The sequence below is a fragment of the Lithobates pipiens genome, unplaced genomic scaffold (genome assembly GCF_037356315.1).
Source record: "Lithobates pipiens isolate NorthernLeopardFrog02 unplaced genomic scaffold, aLitPip1_a1.2 Scaffold_13, whole genome shotgun sequence".
Classification (NCBI taxonomy): domain Eukaryota; kingdom Metazoa; phylum Chordata; class Amphibia; order Anura; family Ranidae; genus Lithobates; species Lithobates pipiens.
This window is the reverse complement of record NW_027507718.1, coordinates 454,042,585-454,055,493: the sequence shown is the minus strand read 5'-3', so window position 1 is coordinate 454,055,493 and position 12,909 is coordinate 454,042,585. Positions and strand designations below refer to the sequence as shown.

The window sequence follows — 12,909 nt, the reverse complement described above, 5'->3', positions numbered from 1 at the left end:
TGTGAGGGATGTACTCACTTTTGTGAGATACTGCATCTATATTTTATCAACCCCGATGTACTGACTGCCTACCTCACATCTTGACATCCTAAAAGGCCAGGACAGTACAAATACTCACAATTACCCATTTTTGAAAAGTAGACAGTCAAAGGTATTTAAAGGGGTTGTAAACCTTTTGGTTATTTCACCTTATATCCCATGCATTAAGGTCAAAAAACATCTGATGGTTACAGGCCCCCCAGCCCCCTGGTTTACTTACCTGAGCCCTCGAAAGTCCTGTGTCGATAACGCGCTGGCTTCTTGGCTCTTCGTTGGATAGATTGATAGCAGCACAGCCATTGGCTTGCGCTGTTGTCAATCAATCCCAAATGACACGGCTGCCCGGAGGCGGGACCGAGACATACACTCTGTGTCTATTGATGTAGAGTGTACGAGACAGGAGTGCACCCGCAAGGTAACCCCCTTGGAAGAGAGCTTCCCAAGGGGCTTATCTATTGCAGGGAGGAGCCAAGACAGCTGCTGTGGGACCCCATAACAGCAGGATCATGGCCACTCTCTGCAAAACGAACTGCACAGTGGAGGGAAGTATAACATGTTTGTTATTTATAAAAAAAAAACAAAAAACAACCTATACAACCACTTTACCCACTTGAGATCCGCGCTATAGTCAAATGATGGCTACAGTGCGGATCTCGAATTCCGGGACTACGTCTATTGACGTCGTCCCCTTTAAGAGCTCCCCGCCTGCTCCTGGGAGCGCGCATCGGGGAAAACCTGTGTTGGCTGTGTCCCCTGGACACAGCCAATCGCTGTAAACGGCCAATCACAGCGGCCGTTTACAGCGCGATCGCCGCCTCCAATGGGTGATGATCTCAAATGTAAACAAATGAGATCATCACGCATTGCCGAATCTGTCTCCTCACACAGCGATAGCGTGTGAGGAGGGAGATACTGTGAGTTGATAAAAAAAAGTCTTTTGTGCCATCTGTGCCCATATCTACCCTGCCAGTGCCCAGATCTACCCTGCCAGTGCCCAGATCTACCCTGCCAGTGCCCAGATCTACCCCGCAAGTGCCCATCTCTACGCCACCTGTGCCCACCTGTGCCCACCTGTGCCATCTGTGACCCATCTGTGCACCATCTGTGCACTGCCAATGCCCATCTGTGCACCGCCAGTGCCCGCCAGTGCCCATCTGTGCACCGCCAGTGCCTGCCAGTGCCAATCGGTGCCCATCTGTACCAATCGGTGCCCATCTGTGCCGCCTCAGCAGTGCCCATCTGTGCCGCCTCAGCAGTGCCCATTTTTGCCCATCTGCTGCCTCATCAGTGCACATCTGCAATAAATCTGCACATCTGTGCAATAAATCAGTGCACATCTGTGCCGACCCATCAGTGCCCATCTGCCGACTCAGCAGTGCCCATCTGTGCCCATCTGCCGCCTCATCAGTGCACATCTGTGCAATAAATCTGCACATCTGTGCAATAAATCAGTGCACATCTGTGCCGACTCAGCAGTGCTCATCTGTGCCGACTCAGCAGTGCCCATCTGCCGCCTCAGCAGTGCCCATCTGTGCCCATCTGCCGCCTCATCAGTGCACATCTGTGCAAAAAATCTGCACATCTGTGCAATAAATCAGTGCACATCTGTGCCGACCCATCAGTGCCCATTTGTGCCCCCTCAACAGCGCCCATCTGTGCCACCTCAAAAGCGCCCATCTGTGCCACCTCAAAAGCGCCCATCTGTGCCACCTCAAAAGCGCCCATCTGTATAATCAGTGCACATCTGTGCCGACTCATCAGTGCACATCTGTGCCGACTCATCAGTGCACATCTGTGCCGACTCATCAGTGCCCATCTGTGCCACCTCTGTGCTGCTTCAACAGTACACATCTGTGCCACCTCATCAGTGCACATCTGTGCCACCTCATCAGTGCCCATCAGTGCAGGCTTAACCAGCACTAAACGAGTCTTTTCCGCGGAGGAGGCGTACCAAATTATTTCCACGGCCGACGAGAGCAACGGGGAGCTCTCCTCTTCAGATTCCTTTTCAGATTCGGATTCTGAAGCCGACATAAATTATGAGCCAGTCCTCAGCAGTGAAACACTGACTGAATCCGAGGAGGAAGATATCCGGCCCATCAAACGAAGGCGTTATAGTGAGGCAGTGCCGTCCACCAGCACTGCAGTGCCGTCCACCAGCACCGCAGTGCCCCGGCAAGAAAGGCCAAATACCAGTGGGGTGTCATCTCAGCCCCAAAGGGTTAGGAGCCATGCCAGCCTTCCCTATGCCCTTCAGAACCCCTTGTGGCTTCCTCCTAATTCAGGAGAGGCCAATGTTCCCCCTTTCACTGCCCAGCCAGGAGTCCAGGTGGACACGGAGAATTTTACCCCAATAGATTTTTTTAATTTTATTTTTACGGAGGATATGTTGTCGTCAATTGTGGCCCAGTGCAACCTGTATGCACAATTTATTTTGCAAAATCCGACCTCTTGTTATGCCCGTCCCTACGAATGGAGAGACCTAATGGTGGAGGAGTTCAAGGTTTTTTTAGGCCTCACATTTAATATGGGACTCAACAAAAAAAATCTATTGCGTACCTATTGGTCAACCCACCCCCTCCACCACTCACCGCTCTTCTCCGCGGTAATGCCCAGAACCAGGTATCAGATGATCCCGAGGTTCTTACATTTCAGCGAAAATTCCCAGTGCCTTCCACGAAATGATCCAAATTACGACAGGCTTTACAAAATTCGACCAATACTTAATTATTTTTCAGAAACATTCCCCAAATTGTTTACCCCGGACCAACACATATGTGTGGATGAGTCCCTTATTAAATTTAGCGGCAGGCTTAGAATGAAGCAATTTATGCCCAGCAAAAGGGCCCGCTATGGGGTGAAGGTCTACAAATTATGCGACCGAGCCACAGGGTACACATATTCATTCATAGTGTACGAAGGGAAGGACACCCAGCTGCAGCCCCCTAATTGTCCGGACTACTTGGGATCCAGCGGAAAAGTTGTTTGGGACCTCATATACCCCCTATTGGATAAAGGCTACCACCTGTATGTAGATAACTTCTACACATCTCTGCCCCTGTTCCACAACCTTCACCGGAAGAAGACGCCAGCATGTGGCACCGTAAAAAGGAATCGGAAGGGCTTTCCTCAAAGTCTTGTGAATAAGAAGCTGCGAAAAGGAGAAACCGCAAGTCTGAGAAACAAGGAGGTTCTGGCAGTGAAGTGGAGGGACAGAAGGGATGTGTATATGTTGTCTTCTATCCACAATGATACCTTCGTGGAAATCCCCAGAAGGAATGGCCCCGTAAAGAATCCCAAATGCATTTACGAATACAATTTGTTCATGGGGGAGTCGACTTCAACGACCAAATGATGGAACCATATCTTGTCACAAGACGGACATACCATTGGTACAAAAAAGTAGCAATTTATTTTTTTCAATTGGCCATTTACAATTCCTTTGTAATTTACCGCAACTCCACCCAAAACCCCAAACGTTTCTTTGGCTACCAGGAGGAAGTTTTCACTGCCCTTATTTTCCCAAACGGCCCACCAGAAAATATCCGATCAGATGTTATTAGTCGACTCTCCGAGCGCCACTTTCCCGATAAAATCCCTCCCAAACCAACAGGCCAAAGACGTCAAAAAAGATGTAAGGTGTGTACCAGAGCAGGAGTCAGAAGAGACACATCTTATTATTAACCAGGCCTCTGCATAGGCGACTGTTTTCGGCGTTACCATACTTCAATAAATTTTTAGTGAAGCATGGTAAACATAATCCTCAGTTCCTGCCTTCATACACCTTCACACCCCTTATGCCACTGCCTGCTCTGTAACTGACCCTGGCTTGTTATTTGACCACTCTTATGCCTGCCGATTCTGTACATACTGCTGCCTGATATGGAACTGACCCTGGACTGTTATTCGACCATGCTTCTGCCTAACGATTCTGTACATACCTCTGCCTGATCTGGAACTGACCCTGGACTGTTATTCGACCATGCTTCTGCCTAACGATTCTGTACATATCTCTGCCTGATCTGGAACTGACCTTGGACTGTTTGACCACGATATTTGCCTGCCTCTTGGACTGATCTTGTATTCTGCAACTGGACTAGTGGGATTCAACACGGGGTCTCACATATGTGAGGGGCTCCAGTATAGTTTTTCTGGAAGAAGAAAACAATTTTCTTTGTTTTCTTATTCCTAGATTAGGGTCTGGAGACTCAGAGGCTTCAAAGAGATTTGGGAGGGAGAAGCCTCTACCCCTATCCCCATTCTGTCCTGAACGAGGCTCTACTTCTGTCTGCTGCCTGTAGGACTTACTGCCGTCATGCCGCACTGACCACACCACAAGGACCTGCCTACTACCAGGACCAATGTTTTTGGCACTGCTGACATCTCTGCACTGACCCTGGAATGTAATATGGACAGTATCCCTGCCTGCTGCCTGAAAAACTGTGTTCGCTGTTGCTGACCAAGTCCCTGCCTGCTGCCTGGACCAGTGATATCCTCCTGTGGACAACTGCGCTTCTAAAACCACAGGTAATCTTTTCTTTACCCTTTGCTCAGCATAATGTATTTGGGGGTGTAATTCTTGGTACGTGCAGGCTATGTGTCCCTGGAACGCCAACGGTGTTTCTTGCATGTTGCGCCTCTGTATGTGGCCAGGCTGTGTAAACGTCTCACACATGTGGTATTGCCATACTCAGGAGGAGTAGTAGAATGTATTTTGGGGTGTTATTTTTGCTATGTAAATGCTATGCGTTGGAAATATCTTATAAACGGACAACTTTGTGTAAAAAAAAAATGCGTTTTCATTTTTTTCCACATTTTCCGAAAACTTCTGGAAAAAAATGAACCATTGAAAAGACTCATTATGCCTCATAGATTATACGTTGGGGTGTTAGCTTTCCAAAATAGGGTCATTTTCTGGACGTTTCCATTGCCCTGGTGTTCCAGGGCCTTCAAAACTGTAATAGGTGGTTGAGAAATGAAATGTGTAATTTATTCTCCTAGAATGCCTGAAGGTGCGACTTCAAAATTAGGCCTCTGTATGTGGTCAGGCTGTGTAAAAGTCTCACACATGTGGTATCGTTATACTCAGGAGGAGTAGGCGAATGTATTTTGGGGTGCTATTTTTGCTATGTAAATGCTATGCGTTGGAAATATCTTAGAAACTGACAACTTTGTGTAAAAAAAAATGCGTTTTCATTTTTTTCCACATTTTCCGAAAACTTCTGGAAAAAAATGAACCATTGAAAAGACTCATTATGCCTCATAGATTATATGTTTGGGTGTTAGCTTTCCAAAATGGGGTCATTTTCTGGACGTTTCCATTGCCCTGGTGTTCCAGGGCCTTCAAAACTGTAATAGGTGGTTGAGAAATGAAATGTGTAATTTATGCTCCTAGAATGCCTGAAGGTGCTACTTCAAAATTAGGCCTCTGTATGTAGTCAGGCTGTGTAAAAGTCTCACACATGTGGTATCGTTATACTCAGGAGGAGTAGGAGTATGTATTTTGGGGTGTTATTTGTGGTATGCACATTCCGTGTGGGAGAAATAAGCTATTACAATGAAAATTTTGTGAAAAAAAAAAAAATCGTAATTTTGCAAAGAATTGTGGGAAAAAATTACAACTTAAAATAACTCACCATGCCTTTTACTAAATACATTGGAATGTCTACTTTCCAAAAAGGGGTCATTTGGGGGGCATTTGTACTTTCCTGGTTTGTTAGGGTCTCAAGAATGGAAATAGGCCTTAGTACATCAGATGTGATCTTTTTTTGCAAATCTTTACCATTTGCACCATAGCTTGTAGACTCTATAAATTTCACACAGATCATATAATATGCAATAATTTGGGTTATTTTTACCAAAGATGTGTAGTAGTATAAATTGTGGCCAAAATTTATGAAGAAAAATTGCTAATTTGCTAAATTTTGTCACAGAAACGAAGAAAAATTCATTTTTTTTCAAAATTTTTTTCATTTATAGCGCCGAAAATAAAAAACCGAGAGGTGATCAAATACCACCAAAAGAAAGCTCTATTGGTATGAAGAAAAGTACAAAAAAATCATTTGGTTACAGTGTTGCATGACTGAGTAATTGTCATTCAAAATGTGAGAGCACTGAAAGCTGAAAATTGGTCTGGGACTGAGGGGGGTTTAAGTGCCCAGTAAGCAAGTGGTTAAATAAGAGGCATGTGACATCATCACATAACCAGAAGTCCGCGGGAAGCCATTTTCTTACAGGCTGGAATTTATATTTTTAAACTGCAACTGTGACATTATTAATGCGAGTGTCATACTATTTTAAAATAGAAGATGGTTTCACTGTTTTTGCTTCTAATCCCTGTACTAGTTACATGGATAGGCATTATTAAACGAGAGCCAAGCTCTGGATTATTGATGGTGATTGGAATAGATTTAAGATTGAGGATTACACAAGAGCAGATTTTTGTGGAACCTTTGTGTTGATGTGCATCTGGATCCCTCTTTGGTTAGGTCACAGGTATCTGGAAAGCCTGCATTTGTATTTTCTGGTAAAGGCTCTTCCAGCTATCTTCAGGATACTTAAATTCTGAGGCACTTATGTTGGTGGATGTGGTCACACTTTCTTCACTTTTCTACTTTGGAAACATATTTCTCACATTTGGACTTTAATTTTCAAACATTTTATAATATATGCATCTCTAAGCGCTGGTTCACACCACAACAACCTCACTCCAGATCTGTTCCGGATGCATTTCTGCATGCATGTTTTTAACGTATTCCGGTACATTTTTGGTGCATTACAGATGCTTTTTTCCCCAGGTTTTTTTTTTTCACTGTACTGGGGTCCAGTGTGTTTTTTTTTATACGTTTTCATGCATTCTGATGAGTGATGTATTTAATGTGTTCCATTATAGTTCAGTGCAGGAAAAATGCAGCCCGTTCTACTGTTTTTCTGGAACTGGCATGGCCTGGAACTGACAGCACTGGTGTGAACTACACCATTGAAAACCACATAACCTACTTTCCATTTTTTTTCTGCATCAAAAACACAACACACTGGACTGCATGCGGTGTGAACTGGCCCCAAGATCAAGCTCCTCTTAATTAAGTCACTTTATTTTTATCTGAAGTATTGGCATTAGCCATATAATAATATGAGGTCAAACCTAAACACTTTCAATTTGTATGCAATTAGGCAGACTCTTGCACTACATAGCTGAAGGTAAATCTAAAGGAAAGCGAACAACAAAAGTTGTATACAGTGAGGGCAAAAAATATTTTATCTCCTGCTGATTTTGTACGTTTGCGCACTGACAAAGAAATTATCAGTCTAGAATTTTAATGGTAGGTTTATTTTAACAGAGACAGACAGAACAAAAATATCCAGAAAAACACATTTCAAAAAAGTTATAAATTGATTTGCATTTTAATGAGCGAAATGGTTATTTGACCCTTTTCGCAAAACATGACTTAGTACTTTGTGGCAAAACCCTTGTTGGCAATCACAGAGATCAGACATTTCTTGTAGTTGGCCACCAGGTTTGCACACATCTCTGTAGGTATTTTGTCCCATTCCGCTTTACAGATCCTCTCCAAGGCATTAAAGTGGAAGTAAACCCATGGATTTAAACAGTTAAAAAAAAAAAAAAAAAAAAAAGAGGCATGTTGGGAATGCCAACTGCACATTGGTTTGATAGTTTGGCTGAGAGCACAGCCATTCAGTGGCTGGTGTCATAACGAATCACATGTGCAGCACCATAGCAGTTGAAGATTAAACAGAGGCAAAGATGGCAGCTTCCTTGGCTGAAAACGATAGGGGAGTTTACTTCCACTTTAAGGTTTCGAGGCTGACATTTGGCAACTAACCTTCAGCTCCCTCCACATATTTTCAATGGGATCAAGGTCAGGAGGCTGTCTAGGCCACCCCAGGACCTTAATGCGCTTTTTCTTGAGCCTCTCCTTAGTCATCTTGGCAATGTGTTTTGGGTCATTGTCATGCTGGAATACCCATCTACAACCCATTTTCAATGCCCTGGCTGAGGGAAGATTGGATGGTACATGGCCCCATCCATCGTCCCTTTGATGCAGTGAAGTTGTCCTGTCCCCTTACCAGAAAAACACCTCCAAAGCATAACGTTTCCACCTCCATGTTGGACGGTGGGGATGGTGTTCTTGGGATCATAGGCAGCATTCCTCCTCCAAACACTGAGTTGATGCCAAAGAGCTTTATTTTGGTCTCATCTAACCACAACACTCACCCAGTTCTCCTCTGAATCATTGATGTTCATTAGAAACTTCAGATGGGCCTGTACATGTGCTTTCTTGAACAGGGGGACCTTGCAGGCACTGCAGGATTTCAGTTCTTCATGGCGTAGTGTGTTACTAATTGTTTTCTTGGCGTCTATGGTCCCAGCTGGCTTCAGATCATTGACAAAATTCTCCCGTGTAGTTATGGGCTGATTCCTCACTGTTCTCATGATCACTGAAACTCCACGAGTAAGTTGTTGCTTGGAGCCCCAGACCAAGGAAGAATGAGTTATTTTGTGTTTCTTCCATTTGCAAATAATTGCACCAACTTGTCACCCTCTCACCAAGCTGCTTGGTGATGGTCTTGTAGCCCCTTCCAGCCTTGTGTAGTTCTACAATCTTGTCCCTGACATCCTTGGACAACGCTTTGATCTTGGCCATGGTGGAGAGATTGGAATCTAATTGATTGCTTCTGTAGACAGGTGATTTTATACAGGTAACGAGCTGAGATTAGGAGCACTCCCTTTAAGAGTGCTTCTAATCACAGCTTTTTACCTTATAGAAAACACCTGGGAACCAGAAATCTTGCTGATTGATAGGGGATCAAATACTTATTTCACTCATTAAAATGCAAATCAAATTAGAACTTTTTTAAAATGCATTTTTCTGGATATTTTTGTTGCCATCAGGTCTCACTGTTAAAATAAACCTACCATAAAAATTATAGACTGATCATTTTTTTGTCAGTGGCTAACAAAATCAGCAGGGAAGCAAATACTTTTTTCCCCTCACTGTAGTGTGTATCCAGCTTAAGTAATAGTTGTAAACAGCAATTTAATTCTATCTTGCCCTGTAGAAAAAATAGGAAGTGGAAGATAACCTCTCTAAAGTGAGGAGTTTGAATTGAAAGTCCTTTAAAAACGTTGGTATATTTTTTGTACTTGCTTCGTGTAATAAAAAAAAAAAAAACTTAAAAGCAGAGTTCCACCCACTTTTGAGAGATGGTCTTAAAACGAAAGACCGCCCCTTGTTTTTTTAGATTAAACTTTTCTTACTTCTTCCAACGTACCTTTTTATGAAGTACAGCCAATCCATCCGGTCCACAGCGCAGCACGTCATATCCTTTTTGTGCAGCCAGGCCCCCTGCTGTCTTCTTGGACCCGTGTGTGTCCCAGAAGACAGCTGGCCATTCACAAAGCACCGTACAACTCGCATATGTGCAGTAGGAAACGGGCAGTGAAGCCGCAAGGCTCCACTGCCGGTTTCCCTTAGTTAGAATGGCGGCGCCTGCACCCGATCCGATGGATGGATGGATGGAACGGACTCGGGGGGGGGGGGGGTCGACATCGTGGGCTCCCTGGACATCCAAGTGTCCTTATTAAAAGTCAGCAGCTATAGTGTTTGTAGCTGCTGACTTAAAAAAAAAAAAAATTGGGGGTGGAACAGCACTTTAAGTTTCTGAGGAGAAGAGATCACATTATCTTAGACAGAAGACTTGGAATCAGGGCCATCAAGCTCTTTTCACGACTTAGTGTTTTATTCAAAATCAAAATCTGTCGGTTTATAATTTTCATATATTTATCGGGCAGTCATTAGTCCCACACAGTGACAAACATATTACAATTTTCTCTAGAAAGGTTTCACTTTCCTGTTTAATTACAATGGACAATACTGTATAATGAATGTAAATTTTCTGCCAAAATAGTTCTCTATGTACAGAAGGTTTAGCATTTCAAGTCACGTTTTATTGTAGTTGTGTGATCTACTACTGGGGAGATTTCCCCTTTTTTCCTATATCAATTACCACGCACATAATCCCCCAGTGGAAACAGACAATAACCTGAATAGGCTGTAATCTTTCCTCCACTCCTTCCCAAAAGAGCTCTGACAAGAGTTAATTTTTATCAAATTTTTTTTTATGTTGGTCTTTACATCTAAAGAAACATGAAATTGTAAATTTTTCATGAAATTGGCACTTGATTTTGTTTTTTCTTTTTATTTAAGGCCATTTAAATAAAAAAAATTGCCTCAGACCTTTTTATTATTTAGTGGTCACAAACTCATAATTGCATATAAAAAGATATTAAAAACACAGCAAAAACAAAATGTGTACTATATTGCAAAATGAATATAATTTATTATCCATGAAAATCCATACAAATTATAGTCACACTTAATCAGTATAAAAATAAAACTAGCATTTCTCTCCCTCTTCTAGTTCTGGCAAGAATATTAAATATACAAATAAGTTATAGCTTAAATATCCTTCGTAAATACACAGTCTTTGTCAATTGGTTTATTTTACAACCAGTCAAATGTCCTTCCAACAAGCTGAAAGAATTTTTTGTTGGGCTCATGGAAGTATTCGCGTAATTTTTCCAGCAGGAAAGAGTTTATACGTGGGTGGGCCCTCCCTTTGGACTCGTGTAAGCAACGTTCCCGACCACTGCCACGTAAACAGTAAAACCCTTTTGTCCTATTGAAGTAAAAGTTTGATGCATTTATTTGGGGAGAAAGATTCAGAAACGTCTCTACTTTTTGTATTTCCGGAAAGGGATTTCTAATTAGATAATCTCCATCAACTATGTGAATATTGTGAAGTGGGAAGTAGGTTAACCAGTTTTCCATGAAACTATAATACAGGCTCCGGTTTATTGCTTTGTAGTCCGTGTTGAGCTCACTATTCCTCAAAAGAAGGTCTTCCACCGGTGGATAGGATTTATTTTTCTGCAGGTGGTTGTAAAAAACTTGAGTGTAGTCTGATAAAACTCGTTCGATAGGGTCTCTTAGGATAAGAAGAAGTTTTATTGTGCTGTTCATGTTGTAAATGCGTTCTGGGACTTTAAGTGATGTAAAGTATGCAGGGGTTTTCTCTACTGTGAGCTGATGGGGGTAAGAAAATGGCATTTGGCCGACATACCATTGTAAACCTTTTTTATATTGATCTTCCCAGTCAAAAAAATGGATTTCGCTCTCAGCCGATGAAATATCAGGATGAAGGCTAAGCATTTCTAGCAAGGCCCTTGTTCCACCTTTACGTACCCCAATAATAATAGTATGTGGTAGATGCTGCTGGGTACTATTAGGGTGAATGGTAATCCTCCGTTCATTTATGGGAGATGGTGATGCATAGGCCTTTTCATTTGAAGTTGGGTAAGACGTAACCAGGTTAGGCTGGCTGAAGATGAGGCACATTCCAAGGAATATTGACGCCATGACATCCAAAACTTGATTCATTTACCAGGATAGTGCTCCATAGGTCAGTTCTTTCAGAACTGGTGTCCGTCTTTTGTCAATTCTTTATATACGCCCCTGAAAATGAAATTAATATTTTTATTAGATACCATAAGAGTATTTTTAAGACAACATTAAAATGCCCATGTAGTGTAAAGAAACAGGTTGGGTTTAGCCCCCCCCCCCCCCCCCGGCAGCTTATAGATTTCTTAAATTCCATTCATTCCAAAATGATTTATCAATATATCAAGCTGTTTTAAAGGACAAAATTAAGTCAACTAACCAGTTTGCCTGTTGCACAGCATGAATACATCTGATATTGTAGCCAATGTTAGGTTACCAGTGGTGTCAAAATCATTATGCAAAATCTTAGGACTATTAGAAAGATATTTCAATTTACTTTAGTTACACGCCATTTACTGACATATCCCTATGTAGTATGCCATTGTGTAACCCCCTAATGTTTTCATTAAGTTAAGCATGTGCTAACTGGGGTTGGTGCTCTGTAATTTATTCTCTAAGCAGCTGTTTCCAAGATTTACCAGAAGTAGTATGTTAAGGTGGAAAAATCAATAAAACCTTTCCCTCCTGTTTAAGAATTAGTCTGACTTCTTAAAACCCAGGACCATAAAATAGTTTGATACATTACAATCTACACAACCATCTGATTTATTGCTTGTCTACTTCTATATTATTTAGCCTTGGGTAGGGATGACAGACATAAGTCAGTGGAACAAGCAAGCATTATCTCAAAAAATAAAATCATATACACATACACTACTGTATTCCAAAAGTGCCTATATTTACATAGTCTGCAGATGTGCCCTGCTGTTGGCCTAATCTCAGTGCAGCATCTGCCTCTAGATAAAATGATGTTACCCGATACTAAAATCAATCAACAATTAACTAATGCGTTAAACATTCCACTTCAGTGTCAAGATAATTCCCAGATCTACCTTAGTCCATATTTTAACCACTCTATGCATCTAAAGTGTTTTGGTGTCCCTAAGATACCAAAACTGATTGGATCTTCACTTGAACACCCTACAATGTACTTACCATTAGCTATTATTGTTTAAAGCACAGGTTGGAAAGTATTACAGAACACCACATTAAAACTCTGACAACTGGTAATGATGTTCAGTTTTACATTTTGAATCATGTATTTTAGCAAGCTGTGTTCTAATTAGCAACCTTTAAGTCAATAGTTACTCTCAGTGTCCTGTCCTCATAATATTGATGGTAAACTGTAGTAAATCTGGGCTATGTCAGGTATCCTGTATTTTTTTACTCCACTAACTCTTGATCAGGGTCTATTGACAGGAAGTATGCTTTTGGCAAAATACTTCGAATTCCTTCAAGGTTCAAGACATTGGAAAAGCATTTACAGAACATTTAGTTTGACCTGCCA

The 12,909-nt window shown here is 42.1% G+C and overlaps 1 protein-coding gene across 1 annotated transcript in view; it reads right to left on the bottom strand.

The window, feature by feature from the left end:
- Positions 1-10,374: 10,374 nt before the first annotated feature.
- HS3ST1 (heparan sulfate-glucosamine 3-sulfotransferase 1) overlaps positions 10,375-12,909 on the bottom strand; it is a 35,723-nt gene continuing 33,188 nt past the window's right edge. The window contains exon 2 of the mRNA XM_077477778.1: positions 10,375-11,576. Coding sequence (XP_077333904.1) covers positions 10,566-11,501 — 936 coding nt within the window. The 5' untranslated portion in view covers positions 11,502-11,576 and the 3' untranslated portion in view covers positions 10,375-10,565. The remainder of the gene's footprint in view (positions 11,577-12,909) is intronic.